Genomic DNA, 27514 nt, shown 5'->3' with positions numbered 1-27514 from the left:
CTGAAGACTGTGGCACTTGGACAGCAAGCGCATCACATACATTTTACCAGCTTTAACTCTGTGATCAGCCTGATGAACACTGAGTGTAGGGGGAGTGAGAACAACATGATAAAGGAGCATAGAGCTGAGTGAACGTTACAGTTGATGTGAACACATTCCATGCCCTTGTTCCTCCGCAATGCTTGCATCCCCTACAGTCACCCAGACTAGGCTTCGTAGAACAGCACAGCTTGTTTCACCACCAGCATTATGACCAATCCAGTGTGGAAGATGATCACCTGCACCAAAAGCTGCAAGGAGGCATCCAAGGCATCCAGGGAGTCCAATGCACTGTTGAAACTTGATATCTGATCTGGCATCATTTGTCGGAGATCTGCAAGATGAAAGTCAGCAGAGTCAGAACAGCTCCAGAGACTGCTACTCTCTCTTGTTCACTCATTAGAGGTCAGTGCCCTGTCCTCAGGAAGGTGTAAGCTTACTGAGGTCACAAACGTCTCAGGTGGAACTTGGGCTCAGGCAGCCTTATCACCAGGACGTTGATTGACTTTAAGATGGACTCAAACCTCACTTTCTATTCCATATGTGCCTGCTAATAGTTTGAATCAGTGGATTGCCTTTCATTCTCATCTGAAATAATTTGTTGAAATCCTGAGCAACTAGTCCTAAAAAATGTGAGGTTCTTTCCCCACACCAGCACACTCAGTATAGGACTCATGATAGACTCTTCTATTAGCAGTCTTCCATGTCCAACCTCTTTCCCACATTTATTAGGCTACTGAAGCAATCTGCACATAATAAGGTACAGACCGACTAGTAGCGTGCATGAATTAGCCATCACTAACACAATGCAATTCTCTGCCAGGTTCTGTTTTGGTAACTACCTCTCTCTATAAATGAGGATGTCAGAGGTTAGCCAATCTCTTACTTTTACATCACTTAGTTGATTACAAATCGCAGGGCAGAGTATATTGGCATGCGTTTCAGAAGGTCATCTGTACAGCTGCCTGGGCGAGTGTCTACAAGTTAGATTACATTTTGAATGTATGCAATGGCCAGAATGAACTTTATGCCCAATTGAGATGTTGTGTGGATAGTGTTCTCCATTTTAAGTTGGACAGAACTCTTTTTTTTCTCAGTGTGCCACTCCTCAGTTTCCTGTGCTTCATGATTGCCATGACATTGGAACAATGGAAGCCAGTGCCCTGAATGTGTACACGTGTTTTACTCGCATGCTGTGAATTGTAGAATGCTTGACACTTTTGAAAATACCTCACACAGCAGAACCAAGGTTGTATGCTGGAGTGTGCCATTATTTACACCTAGCTGAGAACTGGTAAAATTGTTGTAAAAATAACTGCAAAAATACTCAGCACAAACTTTTTAGTGGGGACATTATTTTGCGTTCTCTGCATTCAGGTTTCTGCAACAAGTATTCCCAGAGTGTCACTTTTCATAATAACTGAATTCATTTATCAGTTCTTGAGAAGTAATGATTTAGGCCAGAGTGCACGTTGTTTTCTTAGTGACTAATTTCCTGCTCGACTAGTTAGGTAACCGCTACATCGCGTACCCGCTGTTGGTATCACATAATGTGTCATTACTCGAACATGCTGTCCTGAGAATGATGACTAAGTGCTGTTGCCCGCGTCAATTTCAGCGTCTTGTTACACGTAGACTTGCATACACGTTAGAACCAACATACACGCCTAGCTACACTCACATTCAGCCATAAAGTGTGCTGATTGTGAAAATAAATCAAAATTAGTGAAACTGCTCCTAGCACGCTCATTACTTTTATTGCCCACTTCTCCAAAATGAAGTGATGTTTCTCTAATGAGACATAAATGGGCTGTCAGGAGACTGCTTCGAATTATGAGCTTGCATCGCACCTGTATGTGTTGCACATGGACTATTACTCATTCTCACATCACTAATGAGCAGTTCCTCTGGTCTCTGTTGAAACCTGTACAGTATTAACCGCTTTTAATCCTGGAACAATCATGCATTTATTTGCAGAACATTCTGGCTTTGAATATAAAATTACATATTGTCTATTTTGCAGAGTATACTCGACCCAGCAAATTATAAATATAACTCCAGGTTTAAAGCATACAACGTTATTGTCCCAAATCGAGGACTCAAAACATGAGCGCTGCAAATGGATGCACAACATGTTGTCTATATCAAACATTTTTGTTTAAAGGAACATGATGATTGACCATTACATTGTTATATTAAAGAGGGGTTCTCATTTGCACATTTACATTTCAAAAGCGATTGGTGAAATTGCTTAAAATCCTCCTCTTGTATTTGGGTAGAGTAGTTCACAGATGTGGGACTGTCTGGTATGATTAGTAGCCCAAATTTCCGATAAGGGTTCCTATAATTCGAAAAGGTCTCCGGTGTTCCCAAGCCACTCAAGGCTGGATGTTTTATTCTCTGGAACTGTTATCTTTGACATGCTTGTTCAAGAATGCAGTTTATCAGGACATATGGAGGTCAGGATATTGACCAAGAAAGATCATCAACCTAGTGAGCTAGGCTGCTTGTGTTTGGCCTAATGCGGCCTGCCTCCTTGGCTGATGACGGGATATATGCATCAGTTCCTCAGTTCCCTGTATTCACTGGACGCCTCCATCTACGTTCATACTAAACATGAGTTATATTGTAAACCCGGTATTGTAGCTCAATATCCTGCCTTACAGAGACTGGTCTAGGTGACTGTAAGCGATGCAAGAATTGCCGATGTTGTCCTTTTAAAAAAATATCTAGAATATGCATTCTCAGGAGTAGTGGGGGTCTGAGCCCAAGAAGAAGGGCGCAGAATGTGTCCAAATCCAAATCACTCATAACAGTCTCCTATCCGTATGCTCCTTGTCTTCTAGGACTACGGGGGGCACCTCCGGTGGCACTCTTGCTCTCCTGGTGCTTCCATTATTCCAATGCTGGGGCAGAGTCATGAATTGGTAAAGACGTATTCTTAAGTAATGAAAATCTAAAGTGTACACATGACAGTACAAACTGGGAACTACAGTTGTGCTACAGTTGCATCTACGGTGTAGTCCAACATTTGCCATTCTAAATAATCTCTGCATTCGATTACGCAGGGAACCGTTTACAACTTTTTGTGTGCACCTAGATACAAGTAAGTTCGGAAAACTAGTCTGCAGATGTAAACGGACGTTCCTGACTCAAAGATTCTGTTTTTTAGGCCAGCAGATGGAATTTTCTTCCATAGAAAATATGGCATTACAGTATCTGTAGATTTAGAAGTAGGAATACAGTTGTTCTGAAGTGAAGGGCAATGGGGGAGGTAGGCACTGGTAAGTAATGAGCACCCATAAAGTATCAACATTTTTGGCATTCACTACATCCGATGTTTTCCCTTCCTTTTGACATGTAAATATACTCCCCCAAATGCTGGCGAATGTATGCGTTTAGTTGAGTTGTAAAGTTCCTTAATTGCCTTATAGAGTGTTTAGTGGTAGAACCAAACATGGCAAATAACAATTCCCAAGAGTACATCTGTGTTTTTTCTGAATACACAAAAATCAGACATCCGTTCAACTTCTGGTAAAAACCTCCAATGAGCAGATGTCTAACTTTAAAACAGAGGTTTGTGACTCACTCTGACATGTTTTAATGAGCAATTGAAGATACATTCAGTATATGCAGAAACGCAACCCATGTGGTTTCCAATTGTTTTTAGTGGATGTGCTGATAAATCATTTAACAAATTAGCACATTGGAAGTGAACAGAGATGAGAAAATCAGTAATTCCATAAATATGTTGCGTCATCTTCTGTTGGTTTGTGTATTCCCACAGTCCTTCACTTTGATCTGTTGTACTACATGGAAGTACAATTAACTGTTCACGTGATCTGCATGGGGCCTTTAAAACAACTTGAATTGAAATAATTTCTTCTCATTTATGTGTTATGTTTACCAGCATTTCCACTTGTCGCATAGCATGACTCTTTTCACTTACCTGGGGCTGCATGCAAAACATGTGAAGTGGCATTTTAACAAATCTAGTGTGGTCCAAAGTCTGGATTCCTTTAACTGGACACTTATCACTGTTTTGCAGCAATGACTGACATGGATTTCTATAAGGGGGACTGTTTATGTCTCCAGGGCATGATGAAGCTTTGCTTCCTCTGTGCTTCGTTCACTGAGCCACTTCACTCAGTAAGTAGAAAGGGTGGACAGTGAACTGTCATCCTCACCATGTGTCATTGCAACAAAACTTAGATGATACTCCAGACACAAAATGTCATGCCCTTCCTGATTAAAAAACGTACTTTGAAATACTGGTGAAACTAGAAACTATGTAACTGCTAATTGATTTAATTAAGGGCTGAAGAAATAAAAACAAAGTTTTTGCATATAAAAGCCTACTAAATATAGCACGACTCCATAGTGTATATTATATATTCTGTTCTGAAGGGACTGCGGTCTATTTTAGCTGGACTAACAAATGAATCAAAGCCTGCTACGATAAAGCATGCTTTGGTAAACATCTTGCCACTGGCAGGCTGAATACACTTAAGGCTTTTATCCCAGCAAGGGGTTTATTTCTGGCTGCGTTGTAATGCCTCCACTGATTATGTAATTCGCTTTAGGTTTGTAAAACCGGGAGAAATAGGGGAGGGCATTACCAATTTCGTGGTTCATGTCTGATGCGAATTTGTAGGCTGCCCGTTTACCCGTGTTACAATGAATAGCTCTGAAGCTCCCATCCCAGCAGTGCTCTAATTTCCGGTGTTGGGGTGGAAGGGCAGGTTCCACTAGTTCTTAAATCTACAGAGACGAGAGGTTTTCCTAATATTTGTATGTGTATGTCCATACCAGTATGTAATCCTATGTCAATGCTGCTACAGGCAGCTCTACTGACTATACTGTAGAGGTGCAGCAAGTTGGCTCGCCTTACCCAACATCACTAAAGCATGATGGGTGTGGATTTCACAGTCTTATGTTTTTCCTTCCAAAATATGGATCTATCATTGTTGCATATTAATGGGTATTGTTCGGTGATATGCCATTGACAGGTTTTGCCAGGCATTAAAATCACAAACGATATCTTGCATTTACCCCTTGTATGCAACATAAGGAGAAAGGAGTAAAAGAGAAGGAAGAACCAGGAACAAGGAGAGCCACAAAGAGATAGAACCCAAGTTTTAACTTTTGTGAATTGTAACATCAGCCACAGTACCAGCAATGAGAGCAGATATTAGTGGACATCTCTGTTAGTTAAAAATGTGAAAATGTATGATTTACTGTAACTGAAATTATTTACATATTTTTCAAAATTACTCTCCCAAATACATGTTGTATTACAGAAAAACAGACAAGTGTGATCTTGTGCATAATTATTTAAACGGGTACCTGACATTCACTGTTTTACGTTTTCTCCATCCAGCACATAAATAATGACCACATACATGGTGAGAAGAAGGAGTTTGTGTGCCGGTGGCTAGATTGTTCAAGAGAACAAAAGCCATTTAAAGCACAGTACATGTTGGTGGTTCACATGAGAAGACACACCGGAGAAAAGCCACACAAATGCACTGTAAGTAACAACACAAGCATCCTTTAAAGAGCAGATTATGGTGTGTTGCTTTTCCACCCAAAGGAGCCGGTCTGACAGTGCTGTAGAATGTGTACAACTACTTCATAAAAAACAAATATAGTTGTGATTAAGTCCAAAAACGTCTAGTCACAAGGCATCATTCTCCTTGGTATTTTGGTAGTAGAGAGTTGCATTCCCTCATCTTCAGAATGACCGCTGGAAGAATTGTCATAAGTCATCCTTCACACATCTCCTGGTCTCTCCTTTTTCCTGTTTAAAAGATTTAAAGTTTGGTGGCAATGGAAAATCCTCCAGTTTCTGAAGGGAATGCTAACTCTAGAGCATAATCAATCATAAGAACAGTATTTTAGAATTGTCCCGCCACAAATTGGAAGTTGTTATTTTCTATTTAATTGTAGATCTGGCCATAGTGTTCCAATCCATTGACATCAATTAATTATATGACACCGAGGAGTTCTGGTCATTCTAATTTTTCAAAATGTGGGTCTCACATTTCAGTGGGTGCTGATCAATTGACCACATCAGTTTTAGCTTAACAGTGACAAAAAGTTCTAAACACTTTACACTTACTTACTTATGTATTCATTCATAAAATATGAAAAGAGGAATCTGGTGACCTCGTGTATAGTATATTTATTGCATGTTACAAAATGGGAGTTGTTGCTTACTTTTTTCTGTTAGGTATTAAATATACATCCACAGTGGTGCAAAATCCATCACAGATCTATTCCGCTGCAAAATCTTTTAGAATAATGAATCTATATGTCCTGCTTATTAAATGAAATGATATGATAGAAGGATATTTATTATCACAGAGTATGCTACTGCTACGTGAGCATACATACTGAAATATAATTAAGAAAAGTTCCATGAGTCCATGAATCAACTAATTTTATTTGACTTTTTCAGATTTTATAGCATGAATCTTTTCTGGATTCCCATGCTGAGCATTATTTCACAATCTAGTGGTTGGGGCTGGAATTCTTTGTATAGTAGTAGTCCTTCCTACAGTGTGTGTTTTTATTTTGGGGCCTCGACAGTCCCACCATTTGGTGTGTAATCCAGCCTTTCCTGATGAGATGCACCCTCCTGAAAAGCTTCCACGTGTGGTCACCATCTTTAGATTCTTTTTTTCTGCTGTTGGCCCTGGAAGCATTGCTGAAGGCTCTCCAAGCATCGAAAAAGAAGTATGTTTTGTCGAAAGTTCATCCAGAGAACAAGACATCAGATTTGGAATCAACAAGGGTCTACACAACGGGTAACACATGAGAATGTCCGGGCAGGGAACTCCCTGTTCCGGGTGGCATGGAAAAGTTTTGGTTCTGCCCGAGGTGCCACCACAAGTTTCCACCAAAGGAAACCCACCAGGCGTGTGACCTCTGTCTTCCACTCCATCACGATGCGACGACTCCAATGCCCGAGTGTTTAAACCAAAGATTCTGAAGGTGAGAGAAAAAACAGAGGCAGGCACATCAAGCCAGGCAGGGCCAGAAAGAGACTCCGTTGCTGAAAGACCTGGGGTTGTTGAGCGAGGAGGAGGATAATATCGCCAAGGTGACCGAAGGAGAGGGCTCAGAAGTCGAGATGAGGGTCATCGACATTGAAAAAGAACATCAAAAGTCCTCCTGGTAAAGCCGGAAAAGCATGTGGGGCGAGTCTCATTCATCAGACTCTAAATCAGTAAAAACTGCCTTAGCGTCTAAGATTTTGCAGACCGAGAGTAAGCAGAAGTCGAATGAACCCCTCTGGTCCCTTTCAAAGGACACAGCAGGCAGCACAACTTTGGAGAAGGCTACAGCGTCAAATGAGAACCAAAGCCAGGAGAAGACAAAAAAAACGCCGAGCCAGTCCATGGCGACAGAAGGCTCGACTTCAAAAAGAAACTTGCTGGAAGTTGACGTTTGGTCAGCCTAATTTGAATGCAAGAAAAAGCATCTCGAAGCCGAGATGGCTGCAATCCTTCAGAAGAAGAAAGAGCTTGATGCTTCTCTGAAGATGTGCAGAATTCTGCCATAAACCTTGATGAAACAGACAGAGGGGATAAAGGACGTTGAAGAACTCAAACCCCTGACAACACTCGAACCTCTGGAGGATGAAGAACAAGACATCTTCTTCAAGGATGACCTAGACTCACAGGGCACGTTCCAGGACATAGAAGGGTCTGAGCACCTCAAGACACAGTAGCCAGATCTCGAAACAGACTTCACGGAAGAGGAAATAGATGCCCTTTGAGGTCTGCACCCCCAAATGACATTGGGATGTGCAATCAGCTCATCAAAAGGGCTGCAGGTAAGTACAATGTACAGTTGGAAGAAGAAAAAACACAATTATGCTTTTTACTCAAGAGTTTGTTACAGTCTCAAAGCAAAATTCATTATCTCCCTATATTGCCAAGCATACTGGACCAGGGTAGAGAGGCCTTCAGAGAATCAATGGCATGCAGGTGTGTAACACCAAGGGCCGTAAAGAAATATAAGCATTCCACAAAGGACCCGCCTTACATCAGAGGAACAGTACCAGCAGACTCTCTTATTGCAGCAACAGCAAGAAAGAGAGCAAATGTTCCCACAACATCTGGCCCGCCTTCGGACAAGAAGAGCAAGAAAATGGATATGGTGGGAAGGAAATTTGAAAGGGGAGATGCTATGCTGTGGTGCATTGCCAACACTAATGTACTGCTAAACAGGAATGCCTACCAGCACTGGGAGGAAATACAAGAGCTCATGATACATCTCCCTGAACAATACCGGAAAGAGCAGCATCACTAGCAGAGGAGGGAAAAAATATTGCAAATTCCTGTCGTGAGGCACTGCAGATACAGCAAGCAGACAGATGATGGAGCGGACCAAAATCTGAGGACAATGGGGAGAACAGGAAGCAGTCCAGCTTATCAATGTGTTAGAGCTAAAGACAGTGTTCCTAACCTTAAAAGCCTTTCAGAAACAGCTGTGGGGAAAATCATTGTTAATTCAAACAGTCGGCACAGCAACAATGTTCAGTCTCAACAAACAGGGTGGAACAAAATCTTTTGTACTGTCAAGGCTAGCACAATAGATTGTGAGGTGGGCCATCCAAAGACAAATTAACATAACAGCAATACGCCTGCCAGAGAAGGGCAATGTACAAACAGAATGGCTGAGCAGACAAGCGTATACATCACACAAGTGGGAACGCAAACAAACAGTACTCAAACAGATTTTCAGACAATGTGGAACACCAGAGATAGATCTGTTTGCAAAACTGGAGAACGCAATCAGCAATTCTTTACGCTCAGGCACCATCACCCCCAATCTTTGGGGAATGCTCTGTTGATAAATTGGTCAGGGAAATTTGCTTACTCTTTTCCCCCGATCCCACTATTAAACAAGGTGAACAACAAATGCATACAATCACCAATGACACAGTGGGCAAGACAGACCTGGTTTGCAGACTTGATAGATCCAAATTGCACAATACAATGTACAGAAATTGCCAGGCCTTCAGTGTCTACTCTCCATGTAAGGGAGGAGAGTTCTATATTTAGAACCAAAAACGCTAAGTCTAGCAGCCTGGCTCCTGAGGACATAGGGCCCAATTCATAAAGGTAAACTAAGATGTTTGGTCTAAACTTAAACCAAAAGTCTAAGTTTATGACTTTGAGAATTCACAAAGGGCATTTACGAGTAGTATCTTTAGGTCCACCTGGAGTTCGGAATCGAGCCTATAGAGTTTGGACACTTAAACACACCAGAGAACACAATGGCAGGTCTCAGGGAAGCAGGAACACCAACAACAAGAAAATGTTACTTAGCTAAATGGAAAAGATACTCAAAATGTTGTCAAAGACTTGCCTTACTACAAGACAATACAAAAAACACAAAAGTCTTACGATACCTTGCTCGTGTGTTGGACAGCAAACTGAATTATGCTTCAATAAAAGCTATACATTTGACAGCTATAGTTGCCTACACAAGGGGCAATATAGGAATGTGTTTTTTTCACAACACCAGTATCAAAAGATTCCTGAAGGAAGCAAAAAGATTAGCACTTTCAAGAAAAGTAGCAGCACCAAAATGGAATTTAAATTTAGTGTTAAACACAACTGAGATAAGCTTTTAAACCTCTTCACAAAAACATCCTTGAAACTGGTCACTTTGAAAACAGTTTGCCTTGTAGCAATTAAATCTCTGCATGGGGTAAGTGAATTGCAAGCATTCACAATTCAATAACCATACATGCAAATACACAAAGGATAGTAATGGGGACAGACCCACATTTCTTGCTTAAGGTCATATCTTTTTCCCACATCAATGAATCAATTCAGATGCAAAACCCCATCTCCTTTCAAAATACAAAAAACTCCAGTGAAAAGAGCGCTTCACGCCTTAGACAACCAGGAGAGCATTAAATAGTCAAAATGAGACCAATCAGAAGAGGAAAACACCTCTTTGTGTCTTCACAGATAACAGAGGAAAACCAATTACAAGGAGTACCATTTTTAGGTGGATCTCATAGACTACACAAATGTGTGATGAATCAGCAGGAGTACATCTCCAGACCAGACCATGGGCTCAGCTGGCAAAAAAGGAGCAACAGTAGCCTTTCACACAATATACATTACAGAATACTGGCAGCGCTGCTACTTGGTCATCAGTGCACACTTTTACAAGACACTTGTGCATAGACATTCAAATGAACAAAGAAGCTCAAGTAGGACAAACAGTACTGACACCTTTTTTTTGCAAGCTTCAACTCATCTTCAACCCAACCACCATAAGGTTAAAAAACTGGTACAAAATCAATGCACAGCATGTGAATCCTGAAACGGTTCACACTGCAAAATGAAATGGTTTCTTTTCAGAAGTAGTTTTTCAGGTTGAACATTTTTCTGGATTTACATGCGACCCACCCACCTCCCCAGAAGATGAGGGAGCGATGCAAAGAAAACCAATCTGAAGGTGGTGACTATGCGTGGAAGCTTCCAGGGAGGACGTATGACATCAGGAAGGGCTGGATTGAACACAAAATGGTAGGACTGTCGACAGCCAAAATAAAAACAGAAAGGACTACTACTGTACAAAGAATTCAAGACCCAGTCTCTAGATGGCAGAATAGTGCACAGCATGTGAATCCAGAAAATTCTTCTGCTGCAAAACTACTCATACAGATAAGAGCCCATTTTGCTGTCTATACCTGATCATGATGCTGATAGGTACCTTGAGAAATATACCTGTGTTATTATCCTGGACGTCTTTAAAATTGCTTGGGGAACCCTTAAATCATTCACTGATAGTACGTCATATATTCCATGAAAAAGTCAAATGAATTAATGGATGTTGACACTTCAGTGCAAAACGTCACTAAATACCACATTTAAAGTAGGTTTGTCATCTTAACTCTCTCCTGTGTACTACTAACCACCACACATCTGGCACCACAGATGGCGTAACTGCTGCAATTATATATAACATCAGCAATGACACCTTAGGATATTACTAGTGACTTCCCATGCCTCATCACTAACAACACTACAAACAACATAACTTTGAAGCAAGTGTGCAATCTATTTCTTGTGACTGTTTATGTCATGTAATGATTACTCTTTTTAACTTCTAGAATCTTACCTGTTTTCAGCTTTTTTAATAGTACCCATGAAATCACAACTAACACAGTAATGTGTCTTAGTCAAAGTAAACTTAAAAAGTCATGTTCTGCCAAATAATCTAGCATTGATTACAATTAGAATATTATTTGTGTCTTCAGTGTTTTGGGGTCTCATTTAGAATTTAGCAAGCAGGTTACTCTGCACAAATGTAAAGAATATCCCATTCACATTGTTACAAGCGCTAAAGGATATAAGTTGGACAGGATATCCGGAAAGCTGTCAAACTCTGAAGTTACACCCAAATTACCAGTTGATACATTTGTTCAGTGAGTTAACTTATCTATTAGAGCTTCATTAGAACACTTGAAATGCACAGCTATTTCTTCTTTCATTAAAATGCTGAATACTGCCAGCCAATACTGCTAGTTTTCTTTTACTGCTTACCTTTGCTCTGTGTGTCATACCTAATCAAAGTTTACATTTTCTCTGTAGTTTGAAGGTTGTTGCAAGGCCTACTCCAGACTTGAAAACCTGAAAACCCACTTGAGATCTCACACTGGAGAGAAACCATACGTCTGTGAGCATGAAACCTGCAACAAAGCTTTCTCAAATGCATCAGACAGGGCCAAGCACCAAAACAGAACTCATTCGAATGAGGTATGCTTGCAAGCTAGAAATGCCTTCCTAAAGCATGTCACCTTTGTTTAGGATCTTTCATGTTGATACCTTGCTATATAGATCTTGAAGAGTAATGTCGGTGTCTTTGATTGTGTCAAATTTATTTAATCATCAATGCTTTCAATTAATTTCTTGTATTTGCAAAACTTCAAGTATTTATTTTACATTTATGCAAAATTCACACCGTATTGTTTTCATCGCAAGAAAGGAAAAGCAGGTTTTAGTTCTTATTTAATATGCATGTAGAATACAATGCTCTGATTTTTTTTTCAATTTCCTACTTTCAATCGTTTTCCGTTTCAGTTGGGCATGAATGTTTTATGAACTATAATTTATATAAATACACACTTTCAGGCCAGATTAGCAGGATGGCTCTGTTTGCCACGTTTAAAACAAAACCAACCAACGCTTACAAACTTATAGCAAGTAAAATAGCAAAAGCTCTTCAAAGTATGTAATTTTAAAATCGTTTTTGGCTCACAAAGAACTACAAAACAACACTTATTGCCTCCCATACTTTTGAAGCATATTCTAAATTACCTTATTATTGTAACAGTCTTCATTATACGTGAAAGTTATATTTTTTCTTTCTAATTGCTAAACACAAAAAAATACATTTTGCTTGGAAAGTTTCTCATAGTTGGATGCCTCCATGTGCTGATTAGAACTCGCATTTACGTCATGGTTTAGGTTATTGATCTGCACAGAACGTAGCACAGCAGAACAGAACATCACTTTGAACTTTCCTATGCTACAGCATAGGTTTTTGCAGCATATATCTTTTTTGGATTCACATGCTGTACATTATTCCACCATCTAGTGGTTGCGTCCAGAATTTCCCCTTGTAGTCATAGTCCTTTTTGGGGGGGGGGGGGGAGGTTTGATGGATTCACCATTTGGTGCCTTATCCAGCCTCCTGTGTCATCATATGCCTTTTCCAGCCACCCTTCTCGTGGTTGACATGTTCAAATTCTGTTTTCGTCCATTTGTGTCTGGATGCAGAGCTGAAGTATCCCCAGATCGTGGAAAAAATATGACTTTTTTTTAAGTCTGTTGAGCATTTCTGGAAGAAGTACACAGAAGAGCGCCGAAAGAGGGATCAGACGGATCACCAACTTGGTGTAAAGAATGTCTGGGCAGCAGGCTCTTTGTGCCACGTGATGGAGAAGACCCCTTTCAAATTCTGCCAAAATTCTATCACAAATTTGCTCAAAAGGACCAGCACTAGGTGTGTAACCTTCGCCTACCACTTGAAGCAACAAAGTGGAGACTGTAAGGCATGCGCTGGGTTCAAGGTGAAAGCTTTAAAGGTGAGACAGATATAGAGGCAGGAAAAACTATTCCATGCAGGGCCAGAAACAAGTACCATTCCTGAAAGATTTGGGTCTCTCAAGTGATTACGACAACAGAAACGCCAAAGGAACTGAGGGTGAAAGCTCAGATGTGGAGCTACAATTCTTCGGCGTAGAAGACACCCCTAAAACACTAAAAGGGGGGAAACCTTGACTGCAGAGGTAAAAACGCCAAAAGCTGCCTCAGCGCCTAGAAAATCGCTGACCATAGGCAAGCAAACATCGACCCTTCTGGTCCCAGTACAAGGATACATCAGACGGAAGAACAAAAGAAAAGATCAAGGGGCCATTTACAAACTTGGCAGCCTGGCTGTTGGACCGCCAAGACGACTGTCAGGTGGACGTCACCAAGCCGGAGGCCTCCTGCCTGCCCTATTACGTTGTTCCTGCACGGCAGTGCGGTGGCATTGGCTTCAGCTCTGGGGGAGAGCGGAAACCAATGCCGCCGCACTGTCTCCACCACCAGCACAGTAAGAATGCACACTGTTGCCATTACAAACAGTGCCCATTCGAACTGTGCTGACAGGGGGGCCTCTGCACTGCCCATGACATCATGGGGAATGTATGTGCAGGGCCCCCTCTGTCACCCCATCTCTGCTTTTCTGTCGGCCTTTTCATGGTGATTTCGACACCATGAAAAGACCGGCGGAAAGGCAAGCCATGAGCCTCCGGTAACAAAATCGGCACCTCTGTACTTGACCACGGCTTTCCCCAGTATGTCAGGATCCACAGTCCTGATGGTGGTGGCGGTCTTGTAGTGGTCCGACTGCCAGCATCATAATCTGACGACTAGAACACCAAGGATGCGGCTGTCGGACCACCAACGTGGTTGCAGCGGTCGTAGGACCACCGTACTCACAATCAGGCCATAAGACATAGATAGACTATCAAAGTCTAGACGTCGAAAGATTCAAGAGGCAGGGAGCCACCAAAAAAGTTGTTGACAAGAACGCCGACGAAAGACACCTCAACTTCGAAATGAAAAGCTTCAAAGAGCGTCAGTGTTGAAGACTGACGGGGCGAAATTGAGGAAAAAAGGTGTCTTGAGGCAGAGATGGCAGCCCTCTTATAAAAGAAAAATGATTTTGACTCCTCGCATTGGGAATTCAGGATTTCACATAAGCCTTTTTCACAGAAGGAACATCAAGAGAAAGAGGTTGAATGTTAGAACCACCTTTAACTGCAAAACCCCCACAAGAAGAATAGCAATATTTTTTCGAAGAAGCGGGGGAAGAACAAATAGATGTGTTCCAGGATTATGACGGCTCACAATTCACTGAGACACAATGGCAGGATTTTGCAGCAGAATTTTTAGTGGAGGTGGTAGACATGTACCCCTCTAGACCCTTACCAGCTGATGACATTGCCATGTAAGGACAAGTCATAAAAAGAGCTGCTGAGAAATATGACGTCCATCTCTAGGAAGAAAAAACACAATCCTGCTTCCTCTTGGAAATTCTTTTACCTTCCCAGACAGTAAACCATTTTTTACCCATGCTGTCTAGCTTCCTTGACCAGGAGAGAAAAGCATTTGAAGAACCGGCAATGTGCAGAGCAATAACGCTGCTGGCAGAAAAGAAATATAAGCACTCCTCCAAAGACCCTGCTTATATAAAAGGTACAGTGCAGCTGATTCTATCATTACTTCTACTGCTAGAAAAGGGGCAAACATCTGAGCAACATAGGGACCAACCCCAGATGAAGAAAGTAAGAAAATGGACTTTGTTGCTAGAAAATTCGAAAGGGGTGCAGCTAACCAATGGAACATAGTCAACTCAGGTGCCCTCCTGAATAGGGAATAAATTGGGTAATTAATGAAGGATGTGCCAGAGCAGAATTGAAAAGGAGCAGCATCCCTTGCGGAGGAAGGGAAAAACATAGCCAATAAATGCTTAAAATCAGCACTGGACACAACAGACATGGCAAGTCACCAGATGATGATAGGAACAACTCTTAGACACCCTGCTTGACTATGAATATTGAGCTTCAAGCCATAGGTTCAGGCCAACACTATTAATGCAATTACTTCAGTGGATGATACCCTGCAACACATAAAGAAAGATAATGACACTGCTAAGTCAATGGGTGCCTTACAATTCAGGTGAAACATAAGGAGAGGAACACCAATAAGCAGAAGTCCATCAGGCAGGGGAAGTTTCCTGGCGATAACAGCACTTCAGGGGTTCCAAAGCACACCCCAGACACAGTCATGGTAATTCTAACCTCACACATTTCAGGGACGAGCACATGGAAGAGCTTAACCACACAAGGGAGGAGCAGTTTCCACTTCAAAGTGACTGCACATAACACCTAAACCTCTCACATGCAACACCTATGGGAGGGAGAATAAAATACTTCCTTCACGAGTGGAGGAAAATAACATCAGACAATTGGATTTTAAATATCATAAAAGTTGGATACTGTATAGAATTAATAAAGATACCACCAGTCAAGAGACCAAATATAAGAACACATTCAAAGAAAGAAACATCACAACCAATTAAAGAAATAGAGGAGCTATTGCAAAAAGAAGCAATCAAGAATGTTCACCAAAAGGAGATCAACTAGGGAAACTGCTTTGCATATTTCTTGATTCCAAAATCAGTTGGAAGCCTTTGACCAATTCTTGACCTAACGTTCTTAAACAAATTCATCGAAACATTCAAAATAACAAGGCTACAAGAAGACATCCCATAACTGCAAAGGGGGATTAGCAACAATATATCTAAAGGATGCAAACATTCCTGTGAATCACAATCACAAAAAGTGTCTACAATTTGTGTTGAACAACAATTCAAAGTTCTAGCTTTCAGCATAAAATCTGCACCAAGAGTGTTCACAACTCTTAGCAGCAGTGGCAGCATATTTGAGAAGACAGGGAATACATGTGTATCTGTACCGAGATGACTGGCTAATCACAGTAAACTCGAAAAAAGATGTACAAGAGATGGTATCTAAGTTATACAAACTAGGATTTTCAATCATTACAGAAAAATCATCCACAAAGCCAGAACAGGAAAATGTATTTCTGGGAGTAAGAATCACCATGGTAGACAAAAAAGCTTATCCCTGAGAAAACAGGATCATATCTATTCTACAAGGAGCTCATCGGTAACAGAAGGAGCAGTCTCTGACAGTGAGGACTGTAGGGAAGATATTGGGAAAGATGACATCTTCCATACCTCTTATACCACATGAGAGGCTCCACATGAGACCAATCAAGGAATGGCTACAATCACTATGGTCACACGCCACAGGGAGCTGGAAGAATCTAGTGATTGTCACGCAGTACAGGAAGAGATGGGGTGGTAGAACAAAACATATTTAACAGCAGGAAGACTTCACAGAACCAAGTCCAACAGAGACCATCACTACTCACACCTCACATATGAGTTGGGGTGTGCATAATGGCTCTCTGAAGGTCAGAGGAGGTAGGGACAAGAACAGTACAACATATCAATATTCTGGAACTAAAACGGTGTTCCTAGCCTTAGAAGCCGTTCAGAAGCTATTGTGGGGAATATCAAACCTGGTCCAAACAGACAATACAGCAACAATATTTTATATCAACAAAAAAGAGAGAAACACAATCCTTTGTACTTCAAAACAAGCACAGGAAATCTAGAAATGGGCACAGCAGAGGAAAATACACTTAACAGTGAGCACAATGTTCCACTGGACAAATTAAGGAAAGAAGCTTCACCCTCTTCCAACTGGGAATTAAATCAAGCAGTACGCAAACAGATCTTCCATCAGTGGGGAACATCTGAAGTAGAGTTATTTGCTACACGGGCACATGCAAAATGTCAGTACTTCGCGTCAAGAAACACAGACCACCAGTCCCTGGGTAATGCCTCATCGGTAAACTGGCCAGGGAAATTTGCTTACGCTTTCCCCCAGTACCATTGTTACACCGAGTAATCAATCAACAGATACAAACACAACAAGATGAAGTTGATACTTATTGCTCCACAATGAGCGAGGTAAACATGGTACTCAGAACTAATGCAAATAGTCCAGGGCAACATTAAAAAATTACCAAACAGACAACACCTGCTGTCAATGCAAGGGACAGAGCATCCGGAACCAGAGACGCAAAAGCTGGCAGCATGGCTCCTGAAGACACAGAGTTTGGTCATCTAGACTGACCAGAAAAGACAATGGCAGTGCTAAGAGAAGCAAGAAAGCCAACAACCAGAAGATGTTACAAATCGAAATGAGAAAGATACTCAAGGTGGTGCCAAAGATCAGGATTATTACAATAAAAAACACTATGGATGTGACAGTCTGTAAATTCCTTACACATCTCCTAGACTTCAGGCTCACATATACAAGGAGCAAAGAAAATAGCCGCACCAGATGCCAGCACCCACATGGAATCTTAGTCTGCTTCTAACACAACTCATGACAAAGCCTTTTGAACCTCTGCACAAAGCTTCATTAAAGATGCTTGCGTTAAAAACTGACTTTCTAGTGGCAATGACATAGCTCCACAGAGTAAATAAGCTACAGGTGCTTACAATACAAGAGCAATATCTGCATCTACATAGGGATAGAGTGGTCATGGGGACGGACGCTCATGTTCTACCAAAGGACATTTCACAATTTCATATTAACCAAACTATTCAAATTCCAAGTTTTTTCCAAGAGCCTAAGAATAATGTTGAAAGAGCACTTCACAAACTTGTTGCAAGAAGAGCAGTCGTACTATATAGAAAGAACAAAGACAGATAGGAAAGCAAAACAACTATTTGTTTCCTTTGCTCGCAACAATTTGGACAAACTAGTGACGACAGGACTATTGCCAAATGGATTACACAAACAATCAAATATGTGACCCAAATGGTCTTGTACATCTATGCAACACGCCAAAAACACATTCAACAAGGACAAAAGGGGCAACTATTGCTTTTTTAGCAAATATACCCTTATAGGAAATTTGCATAGCAGCCACTTGGTCATCAGTTTATACGTTCAGAAAACATTATTGTATAGATATTCAGATGAACAAGAAAGCTCAGGTGGGACAGAAAGTACTTAAACAGATATTTACTAACTTAAAACCATCTTCATCCCAACCACCACAAGGTTAAAAAAGCTACAAAATCATTGCATAGCATGTGTATCCAGAAAAGATTCATTTGAAAACTAAACGGTTTCTTACCTGTAATAGTAGATTTCCAGCTTGAATAATTTTCTGAATTCACAAGCAACCTACCCACCTCCCATAGACTATGGAGGACAAGGAAAAACAAAGAATCTGAAGATGGCGACCACAAGAAGAGCATCTGGAGAGGGCGTGTGATGTCACAGGACGCTGGATATGGCACTAAATGGTAGATCCTTCAACACCCAAGAACAAAAAGGGAAGGAGGACTACAACTACAAAGAGAAAAGTCCAGACCCAACCACTAGCTGGTGGAATAATGCACAGCATGTGAATACAGAAAATTCTTCAAGCTGCAAAACTACTATTATAGGTAAGAAATCATTTTGTTCTGTTGTTTCAGGGTTATTTTGGCAAGTTACTATTTTGAAACCAGAAACAATGCTTCTGATGGTCCAATACCAAGTCAGGTATTTTTTTAAATCATTTAGCAATGTTGTTATGTGAGCTGCCCATTCAGCATGAGACATACACAATAATTTTTTTTTAAAGAATGGTTAGAGTAATGTATTTTTTTATTTGGGGACTAATAGTGGCATATTCATGAGCCCCTGGTGCCACGGAGCATCACTTTTTGTGACGCTGCAGTGGCACAATGTCCTGCACCATATTTACAAGGTGGCGTTAAGCCACGTTTTGTGGCTTAGCACCGCTTTGTAAATAGACCCCTTCACATGCAGCCCTTTGCGTGGAAGGGGAATGCAGTGGGTATTGCTGTGGGCATGCCACAGCAACATCCATTGCATTTTGATGCTGCCTCAAATTTACAAGTTTTCATAAACCTAAGGCAGCACCAAAATCTAACTCCAGGGGTGGCTTTAGCAAGGCGCAAGGAGGAGGATTATTTTTAATCCTCCACGTTTTTTGCTTTTTCTCTGTGTGCTGCATTCTGCAGAACGAATAGTACGAGCAAAATGCCAGACATTATTTTTTATGTGTGGGAAGGTGTACCTTCCTGCACATAAACAATCATTTCAAAATGACTCTTCTGCACTTCTGTGTGTGCCTCATGCTGCAGCACACACAGAAGTGCCAAATAGCCATTAGTGATTGTTTCTGTGCAGGAAGGGACACCTTCCCACACATAAACAACCAAACCCCTCAAAGCAGACATCCTTGCATGATGGTGCAATGATGTCTGCATTGGTGCTAGGCAGCTCAATTTAGTGCCAGCGGACAACACAGGGGTGCACGTATTCAATTAAATATGGCACATCCCTGCGTGGTGAAAATGACGGAGCGCGGTGCTGCCAATTTTGACACAGCGTTGTGCTCCATCATGTTCCTTTAAATATGGGCCATAAGGTGCTGCAAATTACCTTCCAGTTATCTAAAAGCACTAAAGGAGTTAGCAGCTTACAGATCTGTGCCAGCATTAGGTCTTAAGAGTACAGCCAGAAGAGCAAACCTCACAGTCAATTTTCCTCTCGAGTAACACTTATGTGAGGGACTTACAAGGAGAAGACAAATTTAAAATGTTGAGATTTCTGGAGTTTCCTTTATTAAAGGTGGATGGGTTTGCAACATAAGGAGTGGGTGAGTACATTTTAAAACCTTGTGCCTTGTATTCTTATTGATTTCTCTCCATGTTTTATTCTCTTGAATAATAAATGGTGAATCAGATAGGCGGCAGATGATCGAAAGTCCCTGAAAGTAACATTGCAAGGAGCCAGTTTCTTCTGATATTGTACACATTTGCCTGTTTAGGCTTATGAATGCTTCAGAGAACCTCTGATTTGATTATTGGTTCTGCTGGAAGCCAGGCAAGAGATTTCTGGAACTGGTCTATGTCGTCATATGTGTGGACATCTAGGCACAATCTGACAGCCTGGTTTTGTAGGTGTTGTTATCAGGCAAGTAGTTTGTTAGGTAGACCACTGTAGATGGTGTTATAGTAGTCCAGGTCTACCATGACGTGAACTCTGGCTCTGGGCAACTGAACTTGGTGGCTTGTTTTTTTTAAATAGAAGGATTGTGATAGGGCGGGAAGCCCTTCTTAACCTCACAGCGCGCCCGCAACCGCGGGACGCGCACACCTTCTTTCCTGGGCGGGAGCCCTTTAAACATTGTCGGAGCCAGCCTCAGCTGCTGATAGGGCGGGAAGCCCTTCTTAACCTCACAGCGCGCCCGCAACCGCGGGACGCGCACACCTTCTTTCCTGGGCGGGAGCCCTTTAAACATTGTCGGAGCCAGCCTCAGCTGCTGATAGGGCGGGAAGCCCTTCTTAACCTCACAGCGCACCCGCAACCGCGGGACGCGCACACCTTCTTTCCTGGGCGGGAGCCCTTTAAACATTGTCGGAGCCAGCCTCAGCTGCTGATAGGGCGGGAAGCCCTTCTTAACCTCACAGCGCGCCCGCAACCGCGGGACGCGCACACCTTCTTTCCTGGGCGGGAGCCCTTTAAACATTGTCGGAGCCAGCCTCAGCTGCTGATAGGGCGGGAAGCCCTTCTTAACCTCACAGCGCGCCCGCAACCGCGGGACGCGCACACCTTCTTTCCTGGGCGGGAGCCCTTTAAACATTGTCGGAGCCAGCCTCAGCTGCTGATAGGGCGGGAAGCCCTTCTTAACCTCACAGCGCGCCCGCAACCGCGGGACGCGCACATCTTCTTTCCTGGGCGGGAGCCCTTTAAACATTGTCGGAGCCAGCCTCAGCTGCTGATAGGGTGGGAAGCCCTTCTTAACCTCACAGCGCGCCCGCAACCGCGGGACGCGCACACCTTCTTTCCTGGGCGGGAGCCCTTTAAACATTGTCGGAGCCAGCCTCAGCTGCTGATAGGGCGGGAAGCCCTTCTTAACCTCACAGCGCGCCCGCAACCGCGGGACGCGCACACCTTCTTTCCTGGGCGGGAGCCCTTTAAACATTGTCGGAGCCAGCCTCAGCTGCTGATAGGGCGGGAAGCCCTTCTTAACCTCACAGCGCACCCGCAACCGCGGGACGCGCACACCTTCTTTCCTGGGCGGGAGCCCTTTAAACATTGTCGGAGCCAGCCTCAGCTGCTGATAGGGTGGGAAGCCCTTCTTAACCTCACAGCGCGCCCGCAACCGCGGGACGCGCACACCTTCTTTCCTGGGCGGGAGCCCTTTAAACATTGTCGGAGCCAGCCTCAGCTGCTGATAGGGCGGGAAGCCCTTCTTAACCTCACAGCGCGCCCGCAACCGCGGGACGCGCACACCTTCTTTCCTGGGCGGGAGCCCTTTAAACATTGTCGGAGCCAGCCTCAGCTGCTGATAGGGCGGGAAGCCCTTCTTAACCTCACAGCGCGCCCGCAACCGCGGGACGCGCACACCTTCTTTCCTGGGCGGGAGCCCTTTAAACATTGTCGGAGCCAGCCTCAGCTGCTGATAGGGCGGGAAGCCCTTCTTAACCTCACAGCGCGCCCGCAACCGCGGGACGCGCGCGGGCGGCCCCCGGGCGAAGCCCGGGCCAAGGGCGGGCCCGTCCTTCGCCCGTCATCGACAGGAAGAGGCTGGGCTGGGCCACCCCTCTTTAATATCTGGTCACAGACATATTAATGCTGTAATTTAATTACACCTGTATCGTGCAGCATACCTGTGTGCCCTTGTGGTCCTCGGGGGGTGCGTTCCCTTTTGTTCCCTCTGCTGACCTCCACGTCTCCCCCCCGCCGTCGCCCGACGTTGCGACCGCTGTGTGGGAGGAGCGTTGACGGACCAGGACGGGACTACTTTAGCCAGGTCCCCTAGCACCACGGAAGCAGAACAAACGGATCTCACACGCCCGAAGGTGATATCAAACTGATCCTGCCCCTGGCTGAGCGGGGTCGGGCAAAGGACAGGCCATTGTGAGTCCGTTAGGGAGCCGTTAGGGGGCCAGAAGGGGTCGGGTTGAGCAAGTTCACTAAGCAATTAATTGTAATTGTTTTTATTGAATCTGATAACGTTTTAGTAAGTTGTATACCTGGGCTCCATTTAAATTGATTCATTGTGTCTTCTGGGTGTTATACACTTGCTGTTCTGTGTTATTGCTGATATATGTAGAGGCCCTATACTTTGTAAACGATATAAAAGTTCTGTGAAGTGCAGGGCCGTAAAACTAGACAGTCTAGTATTTATCAAAAACTAGTAGTGGTCGTCATATTCGTGTAGGCGGTGTAGAATGGCTAAGAATATTTCCACCCTGGATAATTACCTGGTTAAAATGGTGAGCAAGATAAACACTGATAGAAGGAAGTCCTTAGGGAAGGAGTCCACCCCAGAAATGTTTTCTCCTGTAAACAATGGTAGCAGTTCTGTTATGATGGACCCCCTTAATATTGAAGCTTTCCCTTTGGAAAACTCAGCCGCTTTACCCTTAGTTTTAGAGCCACCAAATCAAGTCCCATTGGAGCCCCCGAGTGAGCCTGCATCGTCTCACTCTCCCCCTAAGAGAGCTGTTAGAAAATGCAGAAAAATGCTATCCAAACGGGGTAACACTCATCTCAAACCAACAATAGAACCAATGATAGAATATGGTCATAGAAGTAATGTAGCTGAAAATGGGATTACAATTAACAAGGACGATGTGAATGGTGTTCTCTTGGGCCACATCGCTAAGCTATTTGAGGAAAAACTAGTCCATATGACTAAACCTCTTATGGAAAAGATTGAATTACTATCTACGGAGGTATCTAGGTTGGGTGGACTTTTAGACAAAATGTATATGGAACAGACTATGAAACAGTCTGAGCTATCCGTCCAATCCGGCAACCCTGAACAATTGGTTGAAGCACAGATGCCACGTTTACCTGAATATAGGGAGCCACCAAGTATGGTGGATAGCACCCCTCATATGAAAGCAGCTGCATCTAATATTGTGAGGAACACTACTCCTGTGAACAGACCAAATTTTATTAACCTTCCACCTGATTGTGAACCCTATGTCATAGTCCTTACGAACATTCCTCCCTTAGACCCAACAGCAGTGAACTTCCGTGAGGAATCACATGATTCTCTCAAACGGAAATCAGTTGCCTGGTTAAACAAAAATTGTGGTTTCCCCCCACACCTATCCGATCAAATACTGTCTACTAGACGGATACCATGGATCGGAAACGCAAGGAAAAAATGTAAGGGAGACTGTGTAATTGTCAATTTTAGGCACCCTCAACATGTTGCGACTGTCCTTCTTAGAGCAGCCTCCTTGGATATAAAGGAATCTGACGTGGGTGTGCATCCTCTGGGTTATTTTTATCAACACTTAGCCAGTACATCAGAACCTTCTAAAAAACACAGACCCTTGACTATTAGAAGAAACACTAGCTCTTATACCCCAACTGGAAATACCTTCTCGGTACTGAGCACTTTGGACGAAAACGATTGACTCCCACGAGCAGGGGATCCCATCACAGAAACGTTAGTATACACCCAGACGTGGGAACAAAAACAGAGTATAGAAGATCTTGAACCGGAACTTATAGTACCCTCGAGTCCCAGAAATACAAAGACAGTTAAATTGGTAGGCAACGTTAAATCCCCTTATTCTATTTTAAGTAAGACAACTAGTTCGGGTGTACCGGATAAGTGCCTCTCAGTGACCATGGAGGGTAAAGACACTAGTAAAGACACTAGTAAAAACTACAACCAAGATAAAGAGCCAAACCCCTTAGTTGAGCTGGAGGATGTTACAGAAAAAGACAACCTACTTACAGTATTAGATCCTCCCTGTGTAAAAGGAAAATCAAGTATTAGATTGATATCATGGAACATAGCTGGCTTAGCAAGGAACCTTGAGGATGTGGTATGGTGCTCCTATATTGAGAACTACGACATCATACTCCTACAAGAAACTTGGATTGTAGAAACCCCCCATAGGCTGGGGTATAAAACCTATTGTTCCCATGCCATTCCATCAACTAGAGGGAGAGCCTCAGGAGGACTGGTCATCTGGGTTAAAGTGACCCTAGAAATAGATGTCACCCCGCTACCCATCCCCTCCCCGGACCTACTAGGCCTTAAAATCAAAACAAGAGGGAAAGAAACTATACATCTAATAAATATATATAACAGACCATTCCCTTCTAACAAGGAATCAGAGGTAGTAGAACTCTTGGACTCCGTTCTAGACTCATTAGGAGATAATGCAAAGGTGTTAGTTGGTGGAGATTTTAACTGTAAATATGAGCCTATCCCGGGGTTGGAAAAATTATTTGACGATCAAGATGCTGCTAATGACATCCTGCCCTTAAAATCCGTAAGTGCAGCTAAAGGCACAAAAGCCGCCTTACAGATTTTACAGTTGACTGTGGCGCATGACCTAAGGGCCTGTAATGGTCGATTTCGCTCAGACAGACCAGCAGCCCCAACCTATTTTAAGAGAAATTTCAGATCCCATATAGATTTTGTAATGGCTACCCGGAATATATGGGACCAAATAACCGATTTCAAGATAGACCTTAGGACGGAGAGTGATCATTTTCCCCTCCTACTATGGCTGGATTCTCAATCATTCATTATTAAATCCAAAGAAGAGACCATATTAAATACCACGGTCGCGGAACTAGAGGTAACTAATAACAGGCGTGCCCTAAGATGGCCCTATATCTTGGGAACTGAAATAACGCTGATAAATATATACAATGTATTTACTGACACGGTAGGAGGCCTTCAGACAGCATTAGTGGGAACACAAGGTGTGCTTGACATACATCTTAAGCTGGTAGACGCATTAACCCCACTATTGAGCAAAATCTATAAAAAAAATGGTAATAGGAAACGGAATGATCTTGAGGCAGCGAACCCATGGTATAATAAAGACTGTCGTATAGCAAAATCAAGACTAATCCAGGCAGTAAAATCCGGGAACAGCTTGGATATAAAAAACAATAGACTAGCCCACAAAAAAATGCTGGCCCAAGCTAAAAAAACATGGGATGAAAACTTCTGGGAGGATCTCTTGAATGCAGCTAAGCTACGGGATCAGAGTATGTTCTGGAACTTAATCGCTAATGGAAATAAGCAGGGCAGATCAACAAAGGATATTTTCCTAGATGAAAATACTTGGTGCGACCACTTCACTAAGCTCTATGCTAACAAACAGGAGAATTTGCCCTTTGAGTACCATGAGACAAATTCAGAGATAAGTGTTGCTCCATTAACCTTTAGTCTAGAAGAAACTAATAAGGTTTTATTAGCTGTGAAATTGGGCAAAGCCCCAGGCCCTGATAAAATCCCCGGAGATCTTCTAAAATATGATGTGGATGTGTGGGGGCCTTACATAAATTACTTGAGTAATTCCATTGTGGCAGGCACACCAATCCCCGATTCCTGGAAAGGGGCAGAAATTATGACAATTTTTAAAAAAGGTGATCGCTATGATCCAAGTAATTACCGCCCAATAAGTTTGATAGACTCATTTCAAAAGATATATGCCAGACATATTTTAAACAGGCTTTTAGATTGGATTGAAGAGACTAAAATATTAACCAAATATCAGGCTGGCTTTAGAATAAAAGTAAGTACGGTTGACCAGGTGTTTAGGTTCATGTGCATCTGTTGGAAGTATATAAACATAAGGAAGGGTAGCCTCCATGTGGCATTCATGGATCTAAGGGCCGCCTTTGACCTTGTTCCTCGCAATTTGTTGTGGTCTACATTAAGAAACATGGCGGTCCCTGGGGAACTACTTAAAGAACTTATCAAGCTTCACACAGGGAACTATGCAAAAATTAGGTGGGGTAAAGAAGGTGAGACCTCAAGGGCCATACCTGTAGACCGTGGTGTGCGCCAAGGCTGCGTGTTAGCTCCTACACTTTTCTCACTATATGTTAATGATATTCCAATCTATTTAAGGGATTGTGTACATGACTCACCGAAGCTAGGTGGCGAGCCGGTTACGGCACTACTATTTGCCGATGACACCATCCTCATTTCTCAAACTCCGAGAGGTTTACAGAATTTGGTGGATTCTTTCCAGAAGTATTGCGTGGGGAAGGGGCTAGAAATAAATCCTACCAAAACAAAGTATATGTCAATAAACTCCAAGAAATCCCTCAGGAATAATCTGTCCTTGGATAACCAAAAACTGGAACAGGTAGGGAGTTTCAATTATCTGGGGATGATGCTGGATAGTAACCTGTCCTGGAAAGGGCAGATGGATAAAAGCATCCTAGCCCTTAAACAAAACTCAATGCCTATTTTAAAAATACACGGAGCCAGTTACTCTAAAGCAATCTCACCAGCACTGGAAGTATATAAAGCAAAGGCCCAATCGACCGCCCTTTATGGCGCTGAACTCTGGGGATTCCATTGCAATAACAACTTTGGAAAAACGGAAAACCATTTTGTACGAAGGCTACTTAAAATACCGACAAGAACCCCCCTAGTCCCTGTTTTCCTTGATATTAATCTTAAAAGAGCAGACTATCAAGCATTATTAAGACCATTGCTGTATTGGGTCAGGCTATGGGTAACCCCGGAGTTGAGTGATTACAAGAACGGACTGACTGAACTAACTCAGATAGATGGACATATGAATACCCCTTGGTTAAAATATGTATCTAAGTGGTACGAGAGATTAGGTTTATCACACCTATGGGAAGCTCCACAGAACATGACAACATGTACCAGGAAAAATGTAAAGGACACTTTTTGGTCTTATGTCAACAGAGAGCTATTGCATAGTTCATCGATTGGTACTCTGACTTTGAATTTTTTAAACATAAAAGATACACCTAAATTCGAACAATTTTTGGATGAGGTCGGCCCTCCTCTGGCAAAAACACTTTATTTACAGTTTAGGTATGGGGTCTTACAGATTAATGCTTACACATGCAATTGGGGAGGGGTAAAAGGATGTGAACTCTGCACTCTCTGTACCTTAGGGGCTAAAGAAGACGTTGTTCATTTACTCTTCTTTTGCCCAGTATACAAGAAACCAAGGGATCGGTGGATCAAACCCGTTTGTAAATATGTGGGGGTCAGATCCTATAAAGAAGCAGTGCGCATATTTCAGTCCAATACTTCACAACTAGTGGTGTTTGGCACAAGCAGATTCCTATATAATGTGTACCTTATCAGGAATCGACTTGGTCACAAATTGTAACGCTTTGTCAGGTGGCCCGCTCATCCCCCTCCTTGCAAAGGTATATGATGCACTGTTTTATCGACAAGTTGAATTATTATTATTATTTTTTTTTTTTTTTCTT

General features: G+C 42.7%; 1 protein-coding gene across 7 annotated transcripts in view; it reads left to right on the top strand.

Moving 5' to 3' along the window:
- The window catches only part of GLI3 (GLI family zinc finger 3), a 380984-nt gene that overhangs the window by 332172 nt on the left and 21298 nt on the right, over window positions 1-27514 (top strand). For all 7 annotated transcript variants that reach the window (XM_069215944.1, XM_069215967.1, XM_069215953.1 and 4 more), the window contains 2 exons: window positions 5420-5569; window positions 11667-11831. In XM_069215944.1, the coding sequence (XP_069072045.1) occupies window positions 5420-5569; window positions 11667-11831 (315 nt within the window). The remainder of the gene's footprint in view (window positions 1-5419; window positions 5570-11666; window positions 11832-27514) is intronic.

The sequence above is a fragment of the Pleurodeles waltl genome, chromosome 2_1 (genome assembly GCF_031143425.1).
Source record: "Pleurodeles waltl isolate 20211129_DDA chromosome 2_1, aPleWal1.hap1.20221129, whole genome shotgun sequence".
NCBI lineage: Eukaryota > Metazoa > Chordata > Amphibia > Caudata > Salamandridae > Pleurodeles > Pleurodeles waltl.
This window is presented reverse-complemented; position numbering and strand designations above follow the sequence as displayed.